The sequence below is a fragment of the Leopardus geoffroyi genome, chromosome B3, assembly GCF_018350155.1.
Source record: "Leopardus geoffroyi isolate Oge1 chromosome B3, O.geoffroyi_Oge1_pat1.0, whole genome shotgun sequence".
NCBI classification, from domain to species: Eukaryota; Metazoa; Chordata; class Mammalia; order Carnivora; family Felidae; genus Leopardus; species Leopardus geoffroyi.
Window position 1 is genome coordinate 74006124 of NC_059337.1, and position 25094 is coordinate 74031217.

A 25094-nucleotide genomic window follows, 5' to 3' on the forward strand; every position below is an offset into this window, starting at 1 on the left:
GTGACTGAGTTGGAAATAAACAGTGAGACACATACTATCTTATACAATTCATTCCTGTTTGCATTTTAATTCCACTATTAACCTTAGCAAAGCCAGGAGGGCTATTGAATTTTATTTTCCTATTTTATACATATATATATATACATATATACACACACATATATATATATATACATATATACACACACATACATATGTATATATGCACACACATATATATGTATATGTATATATATGTGTATATATACATATATATGTATACACTTTTCCTATTTTAGACATTATACTAATTTGTGTTAGTCAATCATTTTAATTATATTTTATTTTTTTATTTTTTATTTGTTTAAATAGAGATCTAGAGAGCAAATGGGGGAGAGGCAGAGGGAGAGGGAGACAGAATACCAAGCAGGCTCTGCTGCTGTGAGCGCAGAGCCTGATGTGGGCTCAAACTCATGAGATCATGACCTGAACCAAAATCCAGAGTTGACCACTTAACTAACTGAGCCACCTATACTCCCCTACAGTCAAGCATTTTGTAAAACTTTCTTCCACATAACTATGTAAGGAGCAATAAATTAAATTAAATGTTGTAAAATAAAAACTGTCTTCCTTGCTCTTGTAAAATGTATCATTGAAGGAATAGATAAGGTTCAAAGTGGGCCTATATGGCCTGAGGTTTTCTATTAAAACACTTTTGCTTTGTCTATAGTTTGAATTGCCATTCCCTGGCTACATAATATTGGTCTGGGAAGATTCTTGAGATACACAGCTTTGGACCAGGTATAATTTGTGTTGGTCCAGCTGCTATGTTCTGGCTGCTCAGACTGACACTGAACCTCTATTCCAAATTAATCTTTGTTTCTTTCTTTTTTCTTGTTTTCCTCTTTACAGTTCAGTCTTTGTTTCTTAAATAGCCACTATGGTTATCTTCAAGCATCAGTGTTGGCCTACTCAATAACTGGCCAGAGGCATTGAATGATTTGTTCAATAAACATTTACTGAGGGCTTATTAGGCCAGAAGGACATAAAAGTGAATAAAATTCTGTTCCTGCTCTCACAGAGCTTATAAATAAATGGGCAGGCATATAGAAATATATTTGGATCCTGAGACTTAAAAATGTTTTTATTTCAAGTAAGTGTCTTAGAAGAAATTAGTATTGCACAGGAAGGACGGGACTAGGTTATTCTCTAAAGAAGAAGGCAGACTTGCTGGTGGCAGCTGGAATGATCAGCCTAAGAGCAAAGAAGAAATGAGGATGGTTGAAAGGATACAGTCATAAAGGTGTGGAATCTGCTGTACATTCAGAATGGAAGGGATAACTGAGTTTAGACTTGTAAATGGTGTTAAAACAACATTGATTACCTGAAGCAGAAGAGATGACGTTATAGCAATATAGGTAAGGTTAAGACAAAATTGAAAGTGAGACAAAAATTGAGGGGCACCTAGGTGGCTCAATTGATTAAGTGTCTGACTTCAGCTCAGGTCATAATCTCGTGGTTTGTGGGTTCGAGCCTTGTGTCCAACTCTATGCTGACAGCTGGATCCTGGAGCCTGCTTGGGATTCCGTGTTTCCCTTTGTTTCTGCCCCTCTCCTGCTCGTGCTCTCTCTCTCTCTCTCTCTCTCACACACACACACACACAAATAAATAAACATTAAAGTCAGACAAAATTGAGTACAATTTCTAAGTATATGGCTTTGGGTAAATTAACCTCTCCAAGCCTCACTTTCTTCACCCACAGAATGGGGATAAAACAGCATAGGGATTGGCGTGAGGATAAAATATCATGCACAAAAAGAAAGCACCTAATTAGCTATTAGCTATTAGCTATATTAGCACCTAATAAGTCCTCAAAATGTATTAGTTGTTACGATCATTGTTACAGATATGACCTTTCTTCTCCAGTGACTGTAGGGGCAGGTAGGAATATCAAGACTTGAACTGGAGGTAGAAGCAAAGGGAACCAGCAGGAAAGGAGAACTGGGTTGCCTCTTTCTAGCCTCTGGCTAGAGATCCCTCTAAATGGAGCCTAAGGAAATGCCAGCTGCAAGAGCCAGCGGGGCCCAGGGGCCCAGTCAGAATGCTCAAGGGCCCTCCTGAGGATCACCTGTGGTCAGACTGCTTCATATCCTGTGAACTGTTTTGTATAAATATATTGCCATGTATAAATAATAGGTCTATCTATTTATCTATCTATCTGAAAGGGTAAACAGCAACCTTGACATTGGTAACCTCCAGGAAGGAAGGTGGATTTGTGCAAAGGGTAGAAGGAGGGAGATTGAGGACTCGTATTTTTTTCCCCTTATACCTTTATATTGTTTGAACTTGTCATAATGAGAATAAGTTCACGTGTTGAGTAAAGAGAAGTAAAAAGAAAACCAATCTGATTACAAAAAAAAAAAGAAAAGAAAAAAGGTGAAGAAAAGTTACCTGCAGAAACTACTTGCGATCCAAGTCTTGATGCCTGGTTAAAGCCCCAGCCTCTGAAGCGACTACTGGGTTAAAGTTCCTGGAGAAAAGAGGAAGTGAAATGTCCGGTGTCTATGTCATGTCTGCCAGTACCACAGGGCGAGGCACCTGGCAGGCAGCTCCCACTGGAATGAACTGCTCCTCTAATTCAGGCATCCACTCTAAGGCTGGAAAAATTCAACAAGTGCGTGGAACATCAGAGACCTTCTGGAAATGCTGAATTTGCTCCGAGGTTTCCTGAGGCCTAGCCGGCTTCTCTGGGCAGTCTTCAGGCTCAGGAGCCCAACCTGGCCCTCTGTCTCCTCTCCACCCTGCTCCTCTTGGCCTCCAGCAGCCCTCTCTCTTCCGGAGTTGTGGCCTTCCCAAGCTTGCTTCCCAGCTCCGCCCCTCTCTCTGGACGCATCTCTGGGCCCCATCATCACCCGGCGCCGGGCCCTCCCTCCCACCCCCCCTTTCTCCTCCCTCCTTCCTTCCCTCCCTTCCTCCGTCTCTCCCTCCCTCCCAGCTCCTGCACCAGGAAACGGCCCGGATCCTGGCAGCGGCCTGACCCGTGAGATCCCTAACCTGGCAGGCAGGAGGGGTTGGAGACTTGCTGAGGGTGGGGGTAAAGGAGGAGCTGGGCTGTTGGACTGCACTGGGGGGAGCCGGGAGTAGATACGGTGTCGGCAGGAAGCCCTTGGCTCTGGGTTTCCTGGGAGGACAGTCATTAAACATGGATTCGGCCACACAGCTGGTAGAACGTTGGGGGCAGGGGCCGGTCCCGGGAGCTGCACCCCCAGTCTTCTCTGTCCAGACTGTGATCCATGGCCTTCCCCGCCTAGCTCTGCTCTCCCCCTCCCCTTCCCAGGGCTCCACGCTGGCCAGGAGGATGAAAGGCCCCAGCTGGGGGCTCCTTGCCACCAGCGCTGGGTCCTAAAAGCTGCCATCCAGGCTGGGTGAGTGTCCCCTTCCTTCTCTGTCCCTGGCAGCCCTTTGCTTCTCCCACCTTTTCCTTCAGCTCCTGTCTCCTCCCCCATCTTGTGCCTCTGCCAGCATCTTCACATCTTCCCTCTGGGGAGGTACTAAGACCCTAAGCTAAAATGGTGTGTATTGCGGAAAGGGGGTTTGTAGGGGGGTTATAGAGTTGGTGTTTTTTTATTATGGAAAGAATCTAAAGTATTTTAAAAATAAAATTTACTTGTTTTACATTTAATTGAACACATTACAAATTAATGGTCAGCCCCTCATGCTCTGGCCTCTCACCTTGACTTAATTCCCACATTCTTGCCCCTCCCTGCTCAGTGGTCTCTGAGCATTTCCTCCCACCTCTCACTGGGTTGGCCAAGCCTGAAGTGCCCCTTCTGGCTCTCTGACCATATATTCATGCCAGTCTTTCATCCTTGACTCTTACAGCTGCCCGGATGGCGACCCCAGCCTCAGCCCCAGACACACGGGCTCTAGTGGCAGACTTTGTAGGCTATAAGCTGAGGCAGAAGGGTTATGTTTGTGGAGCAGGCCCTGGGGAGGGCCCAGCAGCTGACCCACTGCACCAAGCCATGCGTGCAGCTGGAGATGAGTTTGAGACCCGCTTCCGGCGCACCTTCTCTGATTTGGCAGCCCAGTTGCATGTGACCCCTGGGTCAGCCCAGCAACGCTTCACCCAGGTCTCTGATGAACTCTTCCAAGGGGGCCCCAACTGGGGCCGCCTTGTGGCCTTCTTTGTCTTTGGAGCTGCACTGTGTGCTGAGAGTGTCAACAAGGAGATGGAGCCACTTGTGGGACAAGTGCAAGAGTGGATGGTGGCCTACCTGGAGACACGGCTGGCCGACTGGATTCACAGCAGTGGGGGCTGGGTAAGAAGCTTCTCAATTGCTGCTCTGCACACCCTTCTGCAAAGATGGTCTCCAGAGGGAAGACAGGGGTTCTGGCTGGAGGCTGGGGTCTGAGTCTCCCTATTTGGGTGGAATCAGATGCTCTCACCATGGGTGTCACGCACTCCAGGGCTGCCATGCAGTCATCACTGGATGGGCTCATGGTCCAAAGCAGAGGACAGAATACACAGTGCCTGCAGGGAAATGGCATCCAGCCATCAGAAGCTTTTTACACCAGAGTATGTGGCATGGGAGGGGGGGTGTCAGGGGGTCAGGAAAGCCTTGGCAAAGGATGCCAGTTCCGAGCAAAATGTTTGGCCAGGGAAAGGCTGGGATTCACTTGAGGCAGAAAGGGCAAATGAGCCAGGCGCTCATGGGGGATGATCGGGGCTTGCAGCCAGTAGAGCTTTGGCTGGAGAGGAGCTGGGTATGGGGTAGTGCTTGTAGTGGATGGAACTGGAACTCTTCCTCTCCTCTTTCCTCCACTCTTTCCTCTCCTGATATCCCTTTCTCCTTTCTCTCCTACTTCCCTTCTCTCCCACAGGCGGAGTTCACAGCTCTATACGGGGACGGGGCCCTGGAGGAGGCGCGGCGTCTGCGGGAGGGGAACTGGGCCTCAGTGAGGACAGTGCTGACAGGGGCCGTGGCACTGGGGGCCCTGGTAACTGTAGGGGCCTTTTTTGCTAGCAAGTGAGAAAGTCCAGGGCCAGGTGGGGCTAAGTGTAGTTGGGGGACAAGAGAGCAGGAACAGAACAAGAGAAATGCCCTTGGAAGAAGTGAGTGAATGGATGGGCATGGAATGGGGATGGGAAGGGGCAGGGTACTGTGGGAAGGAGCTGTGTGTGCCAGGCAGGCAGTCGGAAGGATGAGCTGGAGACATTAGGGGATGTGTTTGGAAAGCGAGCAGGCCAGGAGATGGAGGCATTCCAGGGTTGGGAGGAGGTGGGAGAGATCATGCCTATAGGTATAGGCACACAAAACTATAACTAGAGCTTACTTTGTAGCCCTAAAGAAGGAGGATTTGCATAAGGGGTTGTGTCTCCATTGGATGAGTGAAATTTGGGGAAAAACACCGAAGGCACATCCCTTTGGAATGGAAGCTTGGAGTTCTCAGGTGATAGGGAGAGGTGGCTGTGATGTTGGGCTGCTTGGACATGTGTATGCATGTGCACGCGTGCTTGTGTGCATGCTAGGCTGCTTGTCTAACATGGTGGCGGCCGTATTCACAGAGAAAACATTCCCTGTTGAAGTGGCAAGAACAAGGGGCAGCTCTCTGCCCCTCCTCCCAACTCCCTCCTCCCCCTCTCCTTGTCCTGATGCCTCAAGGCTATGGGAAAAACACTGTATCCAGAAGAGGGCTTTGGGCACTTTTCCACAGAAAGTCATTTGCAGGGCTTTGGAGATAAGTTCTGTAGCTGGCCCTGTTGCTTCACCGTCCCTATTCCTTGTGCATCATGCACTTGCTGCTGCCTCCTGGGCTCTGACAGAAAACAGGGCCGTGGAGCCTGCAGTGGGGGTGGGTGGGGAGCTGGACCTACCTGCCGCCCTCCTCTCCCACTGGGGCACACTGGTGCCTAAAGTGTTCCCTGTCTCTGGGACTTTCTGTACCCAAACTCAACTCTAAATTGGGACTCTAATTTTCCTTGTGAGTGTGTGGAGGTAAATGCTGATCTAGAGTACAGTCTGGGTCTTGCACTGTGTCTCAGTGAGACTGTTGATGCCTTGAGAGGAACATTCCAGCTCTGAACCCCATAGGTGTGAGGGTGACCTATACTCCGTGACTGGCCTATTCCGTGTAGTGGGCTTTGGTGCTGCTTTATCAAGGGCCAGATATATGGGTTCTAGAGTACCTACCATGACCTAGAAGCATTTATATTTTCTTTGAAGCCACGCTGTTTGCATGGGTGTTACTTGTCTGTACCTCTGAGTCTGAGGACGTTAACTTTAGAGCTCACAGTCCTCTAGAACAGATTCCACTTATAGCTTTTTCTTTTGAGAAAGAAATGATTTCACTCCAGATGCATGCCCTGAGCCAGACCTCACTGCTGCACTTCCCAAGGTGCTAAAATTGCTGCTCTCCAATGCTGACTTCAGACACAGTGCTCTAGAACCCTGCCCTTGATCCTGAGCACTGATCAGCTTAGCTAGACCATGGTTGACTCTTCTTGGGATTTTCATTTGGTCCCAAAATGTGGCAACATAGTTGTACTCACAAGAATGTGGGACCAAAATTGGCCTCAGGTGTTTAGCCCAGACTTTTGCTTTTGAGAGAGGGCTGCACTTTTTAATGGTATTTATAGGGGAGGTGGAAGACTGCATGTGCCACTTGGTCCATCGTGAGTATGCTGATACCAGAAACTCAGAGCTGGTCTGTGGCAGGCAGTTGGGGTGGGGTGGGGGGTCTCTGACTTGCTCAGGACAAACTAGACCAGTGGTTTTCAGGCTGCTTGGCGGAGCCCTGAGGTTTCCTAGGGGTTGCCTCAGGAGGCCTTGGGGAGGTGAAGGGAGGGGGTGCTGAGCAGGCTGGGCTACTTGTCCTTAAACAGAATAGCTCCCCTTGTAGCTGTCTTACATATCGGGGTTCAGGGTAAGATTTTATTTGCATTAAGGGGTTTGCTGCTGAAAAAAAAAAGTTGGAAAACCACTGACTAGACCATCAGCTCCAAATTGGAGCCTGTGCTCCCCCAGGTTTGGGGCAGACTCCACCCTCCCGTCTACCACAAGACCACCTATCCCTGTTAACTCTCCTGGGGACCTTTAGCAAACAGGAGCAGCAGGGACCGTGGTCAGGTAACTGAAATGCCCTGCTCTGAGGCCTTCACACCTTGGTAGAAGGAGAAGTTGTTTTCTGAAAGGGTAAAGGGCTTGGATTCCCAGAAGCATAGCTTGAATGGGACCGTAGTGGGCAGTTTTGATCTGTCCTGTCCTTGAGGGGCAATGGAAACCCCAGAGACTCTTCTGTCAGGGAAAACTAGAGACTCTTCTAGAGCCATATAGTTCCTTGGGATTAGCTCTTGGCCAGGAAGGCTGAGTATGGCTCCCAATTTTTAAATCTATTTCATTTTTTAAAAAATAAGGGAAATAAATCTAATTGCCATTTTTCAGAGATTAAATAGGTAGAGAGGGTGTTTCTTGCTCTCCAGAGCCCAAAGGGACATATAGGGATTTTGCTTAGGCCAAGGAAGGAGCAGAAGTAGGGCAACTAGGTCCTGCGATTATTAATCCTACTCCCCACTTATTCTAGGGTATATACTATTTTACTTTTTTAAATCATAAAATGGCAAGAGAACAGATTTGGTTAGTTTAGAAGAAAAGAAAAAGCTCTATAAATATAAATATATATTCCTGTATTTTTATTTAATAATTTATAAATATCAAGTTCATTTGACTTTTATTTTTGTGTAATATGTAATGGTCGTATTAAAAAAAAATAAAGCCCAGAAGTTTAATGAGAAGGACTGAGCAGGGTTTGTGACTTCTACACTCTATAGCCTGGTGTCAGGACATTTCTTGATCTAATCATCTCTTCGTGACCTTGTTAATGGCAAGAATTAGAGTAACAAGGACTTGGGAATGTGTTGAGACCATAAAGAAAAGAAAATCAGAGTTGTTCCCCATCTCCTAACCCCTGCCAAATGCCCAAAGCCAAGAGCTCCATCTATGTCAACCCAAATCTTTTTTTAATTTTATTTATTTAAAAACAGGTTTTTTTAAGTTTATTTTTTTTTTTTTTTGCGAGAGAAAGACAGAGTGCTAGTGGGGGAGGAGCAGAGAGAGGAAAAGAGAGAGAGACACAGAATCTGAAGCAGGCTCCAAGTTCTAACTGACTGAGCCACCCAGGTGCCCCTATGCCAACCCAAATCTTAAGAGGGTGTGTATATACAGTACTTTGGGATGGCTATAAACCAGAAACAAACCAAAACAAGGAACTTACCCCAAACCTTTGTGTGATGGTGACCAAGTCCTCACTTGTGGTTCGGCCTCTAATGACAATGAGCATTTCTCCCCAGTACTCACTTCACTTCTGATATTCATTAACATAACATTTCATGTTATGAAGTGATAAATGCTATAAAGAAAAATAATTCATTAGCATGGAATTAGGAAAGTGTAACTGTAAATTTCAATGTTAAATAGAATAGTCAGGGAAAACCCTCATTTCTAAGGTGACTTTTGAGGAAAGTCATGAAAAATGAAATTGGAAAAATATTTTTATTGATACGGAAAGATGTTTCTATCTTGGTAAAAAAGAAAATAGAAAACAATATATACAGTATGATCCCATTTTGCTAAAATAAATATGTAAATATGTGTGTGTGTACATGCCTCTGTATGTATTTATGTACTGAAAATTTCAGGAAGGATATATGCCAAAATATCATTTAGTGATTATCTGTGGGTGTTGGATTTTACTGGTGTTTTATTTTGTTCTTTTTACTGTCAGTATTTTCTGATTTTTTTTTATAAAGAACACATATTTCTGGTACAGCATATTAAAATAAGTTTAAGTTTTTAAAAAGTTAACGAAGCAGAACAGAAAATAAGCAGCCCAAAGGAGGTTCTTTCTCATTTAAGTGCACACCTCACTTCCCTGCAAGGACAGACCTAAGGAATTAAGGTAGGCGAGGCTACACTTTGCATTAGAAAATAATTGAGAGTTGGCTCCACGATAGAGGTAAGTATATGATCAAGGTTTCAAGGTTCTGTATCAGCACTGTCCAACAGAAATATAACGCAAGCCATATATGTAGTTTTGCATTTTCTAGTAGTCTCATTAAAACAAAAAGGAACAGGGGCGCCTGGGTGGCTCAAGTCAGTTGAGCGGCTAACTTCGGCTCAGGTCACGATCTCGCGGTCCGTAAGTTTGAGCCCCGCGTCGGGCTCTGTGCTGACAGCTCAGAGCCTGGAGCCTGTTTCGGATTCTGTGTCTCCCTCTCTCTGACCCTCCCCCGTTCATGCTCTGTCTCTCCCTGTCTCAAAAATAAATAAACGTTAAAAAAAATTAAAACAAAACAAAAAAAAACAAACAAAAAGGAACAGTTATAAAACTAATTTTCACAATGTTTTACTTAGCCCAGTGTAAAAATTATTATAGTTTCAACCTATAATTAATATTAAGTAATTATTAATTTATTTTACACTCTTTTGTTCATACAGAGTCTTGCAATTCCGTGTATATTTGATACTTTCAGTACATCTCCAGTCAGGCTACTCATGTTCCAAGTGCTCAAACCATTTGTGACTAATAGGTACCATATTAAATAACATAGTTCTAGGTTATAGAGAATTATTGCAGCATGCAAAAAAAGCAAGAGTTAAAAGCAGGAATGAAACTACCAAAAAGCCAAGTATTTATGTTGTTTAGTGAGAAAACTTTTCCCTTTTGTACAGAACTGGAGTTGCCCTCATCCCCTTTTAGTGATTTAATTCTTTTTTTTTTTTTTTAAGTTTATTTGAGAGAGAGAGAGAGAGAGAGAGAAAGAGAACGCACACATAGTGCATGGGAGGGGCAGAGAGAGACGGAGAGAGAGAATCCTAAGCAGGCTCCGCACTGTCACCATGGTGCCCGATGCGGGTTTTACACTCACAAACCATGAGATCCTCTGACCTGAGCTGAAAACAAGAGACAGACACTTAACTGACTGAGCTACCCAGGCACCCCTAATTCTCCTTTTTTTCCACTATCCATTCACTTCTATTAGCACATTTTTCCTTCTTCTGGCACACAGCATCAATGAGTTTCCATTTTCCCAAAATTCCATGGCCCTCTATTGAGAGGTTACTAATGAAGGAAAATTATACTCATAATGGGTAGATTTCACATCATTGCGTAATAATTTTTCACAAATTCATTCTTAGAAACTTATCTCTTTGATGTTCTCTATGCATCAACAACAGGTAAGATATTAAAATTATTACAGAAGATCATTAATTCAGTTACCATTTATTGAATAGAGTGATGGACAATGAGAATACAAATATAATTACGATGATGTCCCTGCCTTTTACAGTTTACAGTCTAATAGGGAAGTATCTTACTTTACAAGTCACCATTCAAATATCTTTTTAAATGTGTTTGTAAAAGTAATCATGCTTATTAATTTGGGAGTTGGAAGGTTTTTTAATTTTAAACAAAAATAATATATGATATTGTGGAAAAAAATCATAGAACATAGAAAATTATGAGTCAGTTATAATCCTACTACTCAGAAATTACTACTATTAATATTTTGGCGTATTTCTTTCCCATCTTCTGTCCATGCTTATATTTTATGATCATACTGTATATACAATTTTCTATACTACAATTCTGCTTACCATTATATTGCAGTTTTTCCTTGTTACTAAAAATGTTTTGAAGGCATAATGACCATATAAAATTACATCTATGTGTACATAATAATTTTCCTGAGTATGTCACTTGGACATTCAAGTTGCTTACATTTTTTTCACTCTGATGAATGTCTTTATTCTCAAATGTTTATCCAGTTTTTAGATTATTTCTTTAGAGCAGATCATAAGAAATACAATTACTGGTTTAAGAATCTCAACATTTTGAAAGCTTTTAGTACATATTACCAAAGGAAACATCGAACTGATTCTTGCTCCCTTTTTTCCCCTGAAGTCCAAGTTATTTATTTTTTCAGTCCAAATTATTTTTTTATTTTAATTTTCTTAAATGTTTATTTATTTTTGAGAGAGAGAGAGAGAGAGAGAGAGAGAGAGAGAGAATATGAGTGGGGAGAGGCAGAGAGAATGAGAGACACAGAATCCAAAGCAGGGTCCAGGCTCTGAACTGACAGCACAGAGCCCAACACGGGGCTCAAACTCACAAACTGCAAGATAATGACCTGAGCCGAAGTTGGAAGCTTAACGGACTGAGCCACCCAGGTGCCCCAGTCCAAATTATTTTTTAAAAAAATAAGACATCATAATGATACTTTAATCATACTTTATATACAATTTTATATTTACTTCTTTGGCCTAACATAATTACTTTTCCATGTTATTACACACTATGTGTAAACCTTTTAATAGGTGCATCATAATCTTTGGATATAATAACAACTTGCCTAAACATTTGTCTATTGTGGGAATTTAGTCTTTTTCCGAATTTCAACATCATACATAATGTAATTTTTGTGTATTAAAGCAGACCTTGTAATAATTTTGATCTAAGTTTCGAAAGTTGGCTCTGAATCCCCCGCTCATTTTTTTCTTTTTTTAAAAAACTAAAAAAAATTTTTTTTTACATTTATTTATTTTTGAGAAACAGTGAGACAAAGCGTGAGCGGGGGAGGGGCAGAGAGAGGAGACACAGAATTTGAAGCAGGCTCCAGGCCCTGAGCAAGCGGTCAGCACAGAGCCTCATGTGGAGCTTGAACCCACAAACTGTGAGATCATGACCTGAGCAGAAGTCGGACGCTCAACCGACTGGGCCACTCAGGCACCTCCAAAATTTTTTAAAATGTTTATTTATTTTTTGAGAGAGAGAGAAAGAGAGAGAGATAAGAAGGGGAAGGGCAGAGAGAGGGAGACACAGAATCTGAAGTAGGCTCCAGGCTCTGAGCTATCAGCACAGAGCCTGACACAGGGCTCTAACTCCTGAATGGGGAGGTCATGACCTGAGCTGGTCAGATGTCCCACCACTTTTTACCACCTATTCACTGCTAATTAGTTCCATGACTTGGGTGTTACTTCACTCTTTCTTCATCCCTAAAACAAGTTATAGTTTTGGAAATATTTGCTTCATAGAGTTGTTGTTAAGGATTCAATGAGATATAATAAGGAATCTAGGATTGTACCTATTACAAAATCAAGTGCTCAAAAAATTAGGATTTGAAGCATTATTTAAAAAATCACATTTCCCTTGATTTGCCTGATTAGCTTAAATCAGGCACCAATAAAACATCAACATCTTGATTAGGTTAAGATTAGTAGAAAAACTTTTTCTTCCAGCGACTTCACAATCTTTTAGGGTTTGTCTTCGGTGCTCACGTTAGTTCTCCCAGACCACTGGAGCTGCGATGGCTGCTGAAGTAATTTTCAGTGAAATTTTAAGAACTATGACTCTGCTCAGAATTCCCCTGTTCCTGAGGTAAGGATTTTTGAGAAGTGAGGGTGAGGGGAAGAATGGGGTATATTGAAAAGCTTTTGACTTTTTGGTTTGCTAACAGAGATCTCCTCTTGTCCAAATCCCTGCCCCAGCCATACACATCCTATTGGGGTTGTCTGATTTAACTAATTTGAATGGCCTCATTTGAATCTGGCTGTCAAACCGTAGCTTGGTCTGGCCACAAATAACCCTTTTGCAAACTTAACACCGTCATTCCTTACTTTTTAAAAAATGCATAGTAACACTGCTACAATAGGGCAACCCTGCTTTCCAGGACTAGGTCTCATTGGTTATCTCAGAGTACAAACGTGTGCTGGGAGCCTGCGAGGAGGAATTCCTCTGCGGACTGAAGGAGGGTTTGGGGGCTGGGAAAGCGTTGAAAAATGAGGGTGGCACCCAGATCCCCAATAAATGCAAACATTTATTGCACATCTATTAGGTACAAAGCATACTGCCCCACAGTGGGGTTGCAAATATAAGTAGGATCCAGCCACTCATTCCCAAACTCACAATGCAGGACAAAATGAGCGCACAGTGGGAGTAGGCCTGCTTGTCATGGGAAAGGAGAGGGTAGTGAAAGGTTCTTCAGTAGAGGTGATGCTGGGGCTTGCAGTGTACATGGGTACACTGCGTGTAGAGGTACAGACCTGTGTGCAGGTACACCCCCCTGGAACGAGAAGGGTGGAAATAACATTTGCGAAGTAGGCTGGTCCTGAGATCTCTTAAGGCCACGGTAAAGTTTTATTTTTACCGGGCCAGCAAAAGGGAGCCGGCTCTAAGTAGCGGCGAGGCTTGGAAAGATGACACTGGAAGCTGAGAGACCTATTAGGGAGCTGTAGCAAACAGTCCAAGAAAAAGGCTAAAACTGGGGCATGAACAGGGGTTTGCCTGTGCAAGGAAGACAGATCAGACAGGGCTAGTAGCTCTGGAGTGAGGATTCCTCCCAGCTTTTTGGTTTGGGAGAACTGGTTGGTGGATGTTGGTACCAATAACCTGGATGGGAAAAGTAAGCTTACTGGAGAGCGCCATTCAGAACCTCCATTTCCAGCAATATCCCATCTACTGATTCTTTCCTGGTCAGCAAACCAGATTCCAGAAACCGCCTCAATGTTTCCGGCCTCTGCCTTCCAACAGCTCTCCAGTTGGCAACCAGTAGTGTCAAAATGGCGGCCTCCCTAAGGACTAGTCATGTGACCTCGGGTTTCCCTTGATGGAAGCCTGGCCGTCCGTTGCGGGGCAAGGTTCACCTGTCACGAAACGGGTGTTAGCCCTTCAAATCCCGCGAGCCAATCGGCATCTGAGACGGCCGGTGCGGCCAGGCGATCGGAAGACTGGTTCTTTCCCCTCACCCAGCCAGCAGCCAATCCCCGAACGTCATATACTTCGCGGATCCGCCTGGAGGCGGGGCGGGAAGCAGGAATGTCGTCACAGCTCTGGCGGTATTGTTACCTAAGGACTTGAGAGGAGGTGGGACATATGTTGATTGACAGACCAATTCCCCTACCGGGATTTGAGAATTTGGTGCAATATCCCGCCTTAAGGGTGGGATCTTATTTGATTGTCAAGTAATATTCCCCAATGGAGTCCTAGCTGGTGGTGACGGGCAGGCCGCTAGACTAATGAATCCTCGGCGTGCCCGGCGCAGTTCTCCAATCGCCGGGCGGCGGGCCCCAGTCTGAGCGGCGATGGCGGCGGCGGCGGCGGCGGCAGCAGCAGCGGGGGCTGCGGGCGGTCGGGGCTCCGGGCCGGGGCGGCGGCGCCATCTTGTGCCCGGGGCCGGTGGGGAGGCCGGGGAGGGGGCCCCGGGGGGCGCAGGGGACTACGGGAACGGCCTGGAGTCTGAGGAACTGGAGCCTGAGGAGCTGCTGCTGGAGCCCGAGCCGGAGCCCGAGCCCGAAGAGGAGCCGCCCCGGCCCCGCGCCCCCCCGGGAGCTCCGGGCCCTGGGCCTGGCTCGGGAGCCCCCGGCAGCCAGGAGGAGGAGGAGGAGCCGGGACTGGTCGAGGGTGACCCGGGGGACGGCGCCATTGAGGACCCGGTGAGGGAAGGAGGGCGAACGAGCAGGGCCGTCCGTGTCACGGGAGGCCCAGAGCTCGGGCGAGCGGGAGGCAGGCGGGAGGCAGGCGGGGGGTGGGGGTGGGCGGGGAATAACGTGGCTGGGGCAGGGCCGGGGACGGATCCTCGACCGCCAGAAGGGGCCTAGCCGGGTTGATTCGGGCGTTATGGGTGCTTAGTGTTGTTTTAGAGAAGGTACCTTGCTTTTCTTTTCATCGTGACCCGCGTGTGGGGCGAGGGAAATGGCCGAGCATGAGGCCGCGCTCGGACGGAGAGCTGGGCGCAGCCCTTGCGTTGGTTCCTGTTAAGCTCTTCTCCATACCCTCTCCACTCATTGTAGGAGCTGGAAGCGATCAAAGCTCGAGTCAGGGAGATGGAGGAAGAAGCCGAGAAGCTAAAGGAGCTACAGAACGAGGTAGAGAAACAGATGAATATGAGTCCACCTCCAGGCAATGGTGAGTAACTGGCGGTTGCACGCGGATCCCTGTCCTCGGAAGGGTTATGCGAACGCGGGTTGTATGGGATTAGATGCTCGGGACTTTGAGGCTGCTTGTCTGAGCAATTACTGGGCAGGTGCTGTGGTCATTGTCCATTGTGTGTTCCTCTGACCTTAGTGAGGCAAAAACCTGTTTTGATGATGGTAATCTTGTGCCTTTCTTTGTCCTTTTTACATGTGTGTTGCTCTTTGTTCTTTATTCTACCTCTACTCTTTGTGGAGGTTTCCAATTGGCATTTGACCTTCAAGGCTCATGGTTCTTCTTTTAGTTTGAGACCTTTTAAGAGTCCTAAGAAATTGCTCCACTACAGGGGGCTTTCCCTTTAATACAGAAATGTTGAGTTTGGGTTCCCTTGATTTTGTTCACTTTTCAAATTATTTCACTCAAAGTTATTCAATAAACAGGGACTTGGTTTGGGGGAAGGAGGGAATTCCTGTACTGTTCTCTCTGGTTTTTAGGACTGTGTTAATCTGTTGCTGATTTGTCAAATGTTCACTGAGTACCTATTGTGTGTTAGATGGTATTCTTGATAATGGGTACAGCAGGGAACAGAGCAGACCTAAATCTTTGCCTTCACTGTAGCACTGGTGGTGGGAGGGGTACACTTATTGGTCAAATAGAAAACTAGCTTTGTTTTCCCCTCCGATTTCTTTTTTCTTCAAAGCTGGCCCAGTGATCATGTCCATTGAAGAGAAGATGGAGGCTGATGCCCGTTCCATTTATGTTGGCAATGTATGTATTAGGGCCCTGATTGGTGTTGGGGGAAGCTCTTGTTTTGGGAGTTGCTTAGTAGGAGTATTGAAAGGAACATCTCAAGGATAGGTGGTGGATTTGGGGAATATTGGGAGAGTTTGGAGGAGGTAAAAGGTACTGGTGATCAGCAGAGGCTTTAGGATTGGGAAGAGAAAAGGATTAGTTTCTTAAAGAATCAGATTTGATGTGCCTTGGTGTATATGGTGGCCCAGCCCAGAGGCTCGGCAGAGATACCTGTTGAGATGGGAGCTTGTTTGCCCAATACGTGTGAAACATAACCCCTTTATCCCCACAGGTGGACTATGGTGCAACAGCAGAAGAGCTGGAAGCACACTTTCATGGCTGTGGTTCAGTCAACCGTGTTACCATACTTTGTGACAAATTTAGTGGCCATCCTAAAGGGTAAGTAGGGAAGTAAGTTGAGGTCATTTTAATCACATTTTAAAAGTAGACAAAATGTTTTATATTGAACAGTAAGTTAACTTGCTGTTAAAGTAAGTGGTGTTCATCTTACGAGGAATTAATGTTGATATATATCAGGGGTTGCACGTAAATGCTTTCAGAGGCCTTTAGATAAAGATGAAGGTTAGTGTGGGTGTATTCATGAGCTAGAAGAGAGAGGGACAGCTTCTGCTTAGCCCTAACTGGTTCTGCTATATGGAAATCCAGGCCCTGTGGATACTGTTTTATAATTTTCCAAGAGTAGCTAGAAATTTGGATTGAAATCTTGCATTTAAGAATTTTTTGAAAAGTAATAAGAAAATGTGGATGTGTTATTACTTGAGTAAAGCATGCCTAAAAATTGGATTTGACACGTAAGCTGCTTTTTTAAACTTCAGATAGATAAAATGACTATTATTCTTTTCAGGTTTGCATATATAGAGTTCTCAGACAAAGAGTCAGTGAGGACTTCCTTGGCCTTAGATGAGTCCCTATTTAGAGGAAGACAAATCAAGGTAAGCCCCATGCCCATTGCTGTTCTGGTTCTGTGTAAACTCTCCAGGCTTATTCTGAGGCTTTTTGTTGTACATCCGTCACTGTCAGGTGATCCCAAAACGAACCAACAGACCAGGCATCAGCACAACAGACCGGGGTTTCCCACGAGCCCGATACCGTGCCCGGACCACCAACTACAACAGTTCCCGCTCTCGATTCTACAGTGGTTTTAACAGCAGGCCCCGGGGTCGCGTCTACAGGTCAGGATAGATGGGCTGCTCCTCTCCCCCCGCCTCCCATGAGCCCTGTATGTTTCCTTCTCTCCTGATCTGAGGAATCTCCCTCACTTACCCTCCCCTTGGTCTCCAGGGACTTGGTCTCCTGCCTGTGCAGGGTGAGGAAGGTAGTTGCAGGCCAGGAGGCCAGTCTCATCATCGTTTTCTGGAGCAAGAGTTGGTGATAAGGGCTGGATCTCTCCACTTTGTTCTGAGAGATGGTTCTTCCCCCAGCCTTTTTTCCCTTGAGAGTTGGTGGCAGTGAAGGTGTTTACAAAACAGGCCAGGAAGAACGGCCTCAGAGTAGTGAAGGCACTGCTTGGACATTTGCTACTTTTCCCAGAGTTAAGGAGGAGTTGAAGATTGAACCTCCCTTGGAAGAATACCAGAGGCTAGTTGATCCTTTTCAACAGCCATGTGGGAGGATAATGAGATACTTACTCTTTAACTGAGCCAGTGTTTTACAAGGTTAACTTTTTCTCTGGGCCTAGTGTGATGCCCATGTTGTTGCTTTATTATCATCTCTCTGCCTTTAAATAGACAGGATAAGCATATAGACCTTGGTTTTTCATAAGATTTACTTATCTACTCCCAGGAATTAGGGAGGATCTGATGGTGAAGGCCTGGGGTTTAGAGCTGTGGAGAACTGACTGAAAAGTGGATAAACAATAAGTCCGTTTTCTTGCCCCTATTATCTCAGATATGCTTTTTTGCCAATGGCAAGGTGTTCTGTTAAATTGTCCCCTCCCATTTGCCAGGTGTGTCACTATTTCTGGGATAATGGGGTCAGTTTTAGGATACTTGGAAACTTCTTTCCCCCCATTCCCTGCACTATAACTGGGGCAAGGGCCCATGGGGAGGGGCTTGTGCTGACTCTTAAGTGATTATGTTAACACCTAACTCTCCTTCTTTCTTCCAGGGGCCGGGCTAGAGCGACATCATGGTATTCCCCTTACTAAAAAAAGTGTGTATTAGGAGGAGAGAGAGGAAAAAAAGAGGAAAGAAGGAAAAAAAAAAAAGAATTAAAAAAAAAAAAAAGAAAAACAGAAGATGACCTTGATGGAAAAAAAAATATTTTTTAAAAAAAAGATATACTGTGGAAAGGGGGGAGAATCCCATAACTAACTGCTGAGGAGGGACCTGCTTTGGGGAGTAGGGGAAGGCCCAGGGAGTGGGGCAGGGGGCTGCTCATTCACTCTGGGGATTCGCCATGGACACGTCTCAACTGCGCAAGCTGCTCCCCTTGTTTCCCTGTCCCACTTCACCACCTTGGGGGCTGCTCAAGGGTAGGTGGGCATGGGTGGTAGGAGGGGTTTTTTTACCCAGGGCTCTGGAAGGACACCAAACTGTTCTGCTTGTTACCTTCCCTCCATCTTCTCCCTAACTTTCACAGTCCCCTCCTGCCTGCTCCTGTCCTGCCAGGTCTACCACCCATCCCACCCCTCTTTTCCGGCTCCCTGCCCCTCCAGATTGCCTGGTGATCTATTTTGTTTCCTTTTGTGTTTCTTTTTCTGTTTTGAGTGTCTTTCTTTGCAGGTTTCTGTAGCCGGAAGATCTTCGTTCCGCTCCCAGCGGCTCCAGTGTAAATTCCCCTACCCCTTGGGGAAATGCACTACCTTGTTTTGGGGGGTTTTGGGGCGTTTTTTTGTTTTTCAGTTTTTTGTTTTGTTTTGTTTTCCTTTGCCTTTTTTTCCCTTTTATTTGGAGGGAATGGGAGGAAGTGGGAACAGGGAGGTGGGAGGTGGATTTTCTTTATTTTTTTAGCTCATTTCCAGGGGGTGGGAGTTTTTTTTTTAATATGTGTCATGAATAAAGTTGTTTTTGAAAATAAAAATTGTTTGGCCTTTTGGGTGTAAGGGTTATTTATATATTTTCCTATTTTCTCTTAGATCCCAGATGGCTGTTAATTCTCCTTTGTGGAAGTGCTGGTGTTGTGGAGGGGAAGTTCTCATTTACGAATTAAGGAGTAGGAGTTAAAATTACAACTAACAGGAACATTGTGTATTTAGTTGAGGATGATGAGTTTTCTGGGTAGCATGTAGCCCTGATTGGCATTTGAGGTAAATCAAATGAGCCTGGGAATGTAAAAGAATGGCCAGAAGAGAGTAATCTGATAGCACTTCAGTGTGTACTCCTGAGTAAATTTAACATGCAAATGAATTATCCACACCAGCAGCACTAGATTCTTAGGGGTATCTGGGTAGCTTTTCTTGTCTTTACCCCAAAGTCAGCTCAAAAAATGAGGGAAAAAGTAGTTAACTAACAAAGACCATGGCAATATCTTTTCTAGCCATGCAGTGACCACTTACTCTGTTCAGCTAACTCATTTTGAATCATTCCATTAATTAGGACTTAACTAACTGGCTTTTACTGATTTAATATCCTTAAGTTTAGTAGTTGGTCACATTAACACCAAATTTCTCTATTTTGTATTATGTCAAATCGGTATGCAGATTCCTTGGGTACTACTACATTGTGTTCCTGCCCCTCCGCCCCTGCTCAAGTCTTCTCCATTACTTACAGGATTTCTAAATTTAAACCTTTATATATTCTGTTGCACCATTAACCTCTGTTCCCAGAATATTTTGTGATTGCCTCTGACCTAGGTATTCTCTTCAGTAATCTTAGGTTAAAGAAATGAGTGTCCTATATATCTCTGAAGCCTTAACCCACTTCTCCAATGGCTTTGTATTCTGAATTCTCAGGTCAGTATTGACCACTTAAGTATTTGCTCATTTATTGTACTGTTCCTGTTGTGTCATTTGTTAAGCATTCTGCAGCGGGGGGGATATCTGTGTGTTCTAACAACATTCAGCTAGAATAGTGTGGAGATTGCTGCAGAGGCTGATTAGTAGGAGTCTGGTAGCGATGGTTTCAATATTAACTTTGCTAGAATGTGAGAGGTCTGAAGTAGCTTGATGATGTTAATGTTGGGAAGGTCTCTATCCACCAGGGGGCGTTAAGTGGCTATCTGCAAAACCCCTTCCAAATTGCTGGATCTTGGACAGGCGATTGTCATTTTTTTGACCCTTCTTTGTTTTTAATTTTATATGTCCAGTCAGTTCTCCATATCCTGCCCATTCTTTCCATGCTATTTTAATTGCTTGAGCAACTCCCCATCTTAAAGTGGGTTCCTGGTAGATGTCTGACTCCACAAACTTAATGTTGCCAGAAACGCCCCTGTTCTACCACCAGTAATTGTAAACGCAGATGTGGAATGAAGTCCTTTCCCAATTTAATTCTGATTAGATTTCCCTGTCACATCTTGTTCTACATGTGATGATGCCCTGTGCATTGCAGTTAATTTTACTATATTTCATTTATTGCTCATGCTGTGCCCATTCCATCTGCTCTTTCAGAATCGTAATGTATAAAGCCAGGCACTACAGCCAGAAACCTTTCTTCATTCCCTAGTCATTATGAATCACTCCTGCACTCAGGGCAAATTGCTTCTATCTCTGTTTAGTACTTCATAGCTTTATAATTAAAACAATTACATCCCTGTTTCCCCACTAGACTGCAAGCTCCTTGAGGGTATGGATTGTGCATTTGTATAACAGGTGCTCAGAAGGTGTTAATTCACCTTGGGGGTTCCCTTTATCCTGGACCTGCTAGTTCTTACCCTCACAAGCATCAGATTTCTTTCCTTACTTGGTCTTTTCATTTTTCCTGCATCATCCTCAGTGATTTTAGAGGAAGTAGCATGAAAGGAAAGTTGCTTTCCTTGGGAAAGATCGCTTGTTTTTTGGTCAGTCACTCCTGATGAGCTCCCTCTTATCTGAGGGATTGGAATGAACCTAGTCTCACATGGATCTTGTGGGAGGGAAGTGTCTAAGACATTTGGGGGAGCCTATCTCTAAGATTTCTCTGGAGTGAGAGTCTGAGTCAGGTCTTTGCAATGACAGCCCAGAGCTCTTTCAGACGGGATTTGCCCAACCTGACATCAGCAATAAAAGTGGTTGCTGTTTTTTTCTGATAACAGCCTTCCTTTTATGTATGGTTGAAATGAGTGGCCTTTCTTAAATCAAGACCTGATTTTAGAACATCTTTCAATTCTGCTAATCTCAAATGCCTTTTTCCCTTTCTTTATGCTTGTAGTAATCATTGATTCAACAAACATTTACTGAGTACCCAGCAAGTGCTGTTCTAGGTGCTAGCATTTGTTAAAGAGAAATCATTTAGTAAGAGAACTTTAATTTTATTCGCTGTAGAAAAGTGTCAGTTTGCCATACCTCTGGCTTATCCCACTGAAAAGCTATATGGGTTTTGTTGTTAGATATATAATTCACATACCATAAAGAATTACCTTTTAAGTGTACGATTCAATGGTATTTAGTGCAACATATATTAACCATCATCACTACCTAATTTTATTAACTCTATTTTCATAACCCCCCAAAGAACCCTATACCCATTAGCAAGCCCCCCTAATTTTCCCTCCCTCTAGCCCCTAGCAACTATTAATTTCTGTCTCTATGACTTTACCTGTTCTGGATATTTCATATAAATAGAATCATACAATATGTGGCATTTTGTGTCTGGCTTCCTTCACTTAGCATAGTGTTTTCAAGATTCATGTTGTAGCGTGTATCAGCACTTCATTCCTTTTCATAGCTGAATAATAATTCCTTCTATGGATTGACCACATTTTGACTATCCATGAGTTGATGGACATTTGCATTATTTCCTTTTTTTTTTCTTTTTTTTACTATTAGGAACAGTGCTGCTACAAGCTACATGTTTTTTTGTGAGCATACATTTTCGTTTCTCTTAAATACATACCTAGGAGTGGAGTTGCTAGATCCTAAAGTAACTATGTTTAACCTTTTGAGGAACTACAGGGCTGTTTTCAAAAGCAGCTGCATCATTTTACATTTCTGCCAGCAGTGTATGAGGGTCAGTTTCTCCAGATCCTCACCTAACTTGTTACTGTCCATCTTTTTTTATTATAGCCATCTTAGTGGGTATGAAGTGGTATCTCATGTTTTTTATTTGCATTTCTCTAATGACTAATGATGTTGAGCATCTTTTCATGTGCTTCCTGGCCATTTGTATATCTTCTTTAAAGAAAAATGCTCAAATTATTTGCCCACTTTTTAATTGGCTTGTCTGTCTTTTTATTATGAATTGTAAGAGTTCTTTATATATTCTGAGTATTAGACCTTTGTCATATATTTGATTTGCAAATATTTTCTCCCATTTTGTTGGGTGTTTTTTGTTTTTTGTTTTTTGTTTTTTCCACTCGATAGTATCCTTTGAAACAGAAAGGTCCTGGAGATTTATGCCTGTGTTTTCTCCTAAGAGTTTTATAGTTTAACTCTTACATTTAGGTCTTTGATCCATTTTAAATGAACTTTTGTGTATGGTGTGAGGGAGGGGCCACTTCATTCTTCTGCATGCAGATAATGCATTTGTCTCAGCACCATTTGTTTAAAAAGCTACTCTTTCCCCCATTGAATGGTGTTGGTAACCTTGTTGAAAATGAATTAACCAAGAATGTGCAGGCTTGTTTCTAGAGTCTGAAATCTATTCCATTGATCTATATGGATGTCCTATGCCATTACTACACTGTGTTCATTACTGTACCTTTGTAATAAGTTCTGAAAGTGGGAAGTATGAGACCTCCAATTTTGTTCTTTTTCAAGATTGTTTAGCTACTCTGGGTCTTTTACATTTCATATGAATTTCAGAATCAGCCTGTCAGTTCCTGCAAAAAAGAAAGCCAGAATGTTCATAGGGATTACATTGAATCTGTAGAACAATTTGGGGAGGATTGCCATTGTAACAATACTAAGTCTTCCAAACTATGAACACAGTATGTCTATTTATTTAAGTCTTTGATTTCTTTTAACAAAGTTTTGTAGTTTCCAGTGTATAAGTCTTAGACTTCTTTTATTACATTTATTCTTAAGTATTGTTTTTTGCTATATTAAATGGAACTTTCTGCATTTTGCTTTCAGAATGTTCATTGCTATTGTATAGAAATACAATTGATTTTGTACATTGATCTTGTACAAGTTTAAGTTTAGTAGCCTTACTGAACTTGTTTGTTTAGTTCTAACAGGTGTGTTTGTGTATTCCTTAGGATTTTCTATATACAAGATCATGTCATCTGCAAATATAGAGTTTTACATTGTCCTTTACATTCCAGATGTCTTGTTTTTCATTTTCTTGCCTCATTTCCCTAGCCAGAACCTCCAGTACAATGTTGAATAGAAGTGGTGAGAGCAGACATCCTTGTCTTGCTCCTGATCTTCGGGAAAAGCTTTCAGTCAGTCATGATAAATAAGGTGTTAGCTGTGGGTTTTTCATAGATTACCTTTATATCATGGATGTTTAAACACTTGATGTTCTCCACACCATCCATGTTCTGTCATACCTCTGGACTTGGCACTGTTTCAGTCCAAATATCCAAGAAGCTTTCCTTGACTGTCTCCAAAAGAGCAGATCCTTCATCCTCAGAGCCAATGAAGCACTATCACATCTCCACATTTTCAATGTAGGATTGTAATGATTTGTCTCACAGTCTTCAGAGCCCTTGCAGGGAAGGACCATGCTCCCTCCCCCAGAGCTGAGGTAGCACCAGACTGGGTAATCAGCAAAAAATGGTTATGTGGTGGCCAGGCTAGGTTGACCGAATGAGAGGAATGAGAGTGACCTTCATGTCACTTAATGTAACTTAAGCTTAGAAATGTACCCTGTATATACTTTTAATTTTCCTCTGAATAACCCATTATGGCTCGTAGTTGTGAATCCAACGAAAACATTTCTACAGTGTTTCATGTTCGTGAAAGTAGTCACTTCCTTATTTTCCTAAAAATGATCTCCAAGTTCCTGGGTTGTCTTCTAAACTGATTACAGGAGAATTAATATTTTTGTGGTGTTTAGAAATATTTTCTATCTGGTGTACAGGAAGAAGATTGCAGGCTCTCAGTTCTCAAAATCTGGCTACTCTACTTAAGAGTCACATAACCTTGAATAAGTTACCTTTTCAAACCTCAGTCTCCCCATTTGTAAAACCCTAAGCCATGAGAACTGTTTCTCATGGGGTTATTGATCAGGCAGGGTCCAGTGAGATTATGTGGTTGGAGAATTTTAGAGCAAGATGCCGGTTGTGTTAGTTATACATGCTGACCCTTTTCACCTAGATTATGAATTTCTTAGGGGTGAAGGACTATGTTTTCCCCTGTGCTTCACTGATACTTCTTGAATACTTTCATTTTCGTTGTCTCTACCTTTTTTGGTTGAAGTCAGAGAATCTGGTTCTCTTTCAACTACCCTCCTACAGGAGCTGCTCTAACTTCCTGAGTGTTTTTTACTTTTTTTTTCCCTGCCCTTCTTCCAGCAGTGTACAAAGACTGGATTTGCTGGAATGCCCCGTTGATACCATTCCTCACAATATGTACTGGACGATGTCATTAGTGTACGAATAACTCCTTGTACTTCCAAAAAGTACAGAACTTTCTTACCTACCGTCAGGTTGGTTTTCACCGAATCGCTGGAGGCAGTAGTATGATCTCTCATTTATCATTGGGGCTACCCAGAACTAAAAAGTGAACATTGGAATCAGTTACATTGTTCACAGACATTGTTCTACAGAATGTGGGGTACACAGTACATAACTGTGAAGGAACTAGTGGAGTTGAAAGAGCAGCCAGAAGGCCGGGTTTTGAGTCCTGGCTCTGCCATCTAATGGCAGATCCTTCCATTTCTCTCATTTCCATGTCCTCAGTAGTTAAATAGGATAAAAATAACAAAACCAATTTCAGAGGGCTGTGAAGATTAAATGAGAAGGGTTCTTATGAGTTCTCCAGTAATGCAATTAGTATGGAGACCCCAGCAGCATGGCTTAGTTCACAGAGCTTTGGGCCTTAGATTTGGATTGCTAGAGAGGAAGGAGATAGGACCCTGGGTGCTGCAGGAATCTGTGGAGAACGGGTCTCCCTTCTCTGGAAGAGACTGGCCTCAACACTTCAGTTTCCCCAAGAATCTTTTCCAGGACTGCCTCACCCATTTCCTACCTCCGGGCCTTTGCTGTCCCTATATCCTTTGGGTCAAAAGCACTGTACTTTTCTCCTAAGCCTTTGCGTGAGGGTTTCCTGACTCTGAGTGAAGTCTCACCTGCTTCAGGATGCAGCTGTTTAG

The 25094-nt window shown here is 43.7% G+C and overlaps 1 protein-coding gene and 1 long non-coding RNA gene across 4 annotated transcripts; one reads left to right on the forward strand and one right to left on the reverse strand.

Annotated features, from left to right (window-relative positions):
- The first annotated feature begins 2907 nt into the window (after positions 1 to 2907).
- LOC123583401 (bcl-2-like protein 2) lies at positions 2908 to 17993 on the forward strand. 3 transcript variants are annotated; one of them, XM_045450428.1, is made up of 7 exons: positions 14106 to 14471; positions 14829 to 14943; positions 15650 to 15717; positions 16034 to 16140; positions 16607 to 16694; positions 16783 to 16934; positions 17869 to 17993. In XM_045450428.1, exons 1-7 carry the CDS (start codon positions 14121 to 14123, stop codon positions 17906 to 17908), a joined length of 921 nt encoding a protein of 306 aa, XP_045306384.1. In that variant the 5' UTR covers positions 14106 to 14120; the 3' UTR covers positions 17909 to 17993. The 3 variants fall into 3 exon arrangements, with proteins under 3 accessions (XP_045306385.1, XP_045306384.1, XP_045306386.1); XM_045450430.1 differs by lacking the exon at positions 14106 to 14471 and adding an exon at positions 14591 to 14683; XM_045450429.1 differs by lacking the exons at positions 14106 to 14471; positions 14829 to 14943; positions 15650 to 15717; ... (2 more) ...; positions 16783 to 16934; positions 17869 to 17993 and adding exons at positions 2908 to 3019; positions 3317 to 3404; positions 3862 to 4301; positions 4864 to 8810.
- On the reverse strand, positions 4283 to 13796 carry LOC123583404. Its single transcript, XR_006704846.1, has 3 exons — positions 13683 to 13796; positions 8254 to 8388; positions 4283 to 4513 (listed from the first exon to the last, which is right to left on the reverse strand). It is a non-coding gene; the product is annotated as an uncharacterized LOC123583404 (long non-coding RNA).
- Positions 17994 to 25094: the final 7101 nt, after the last annotated feature.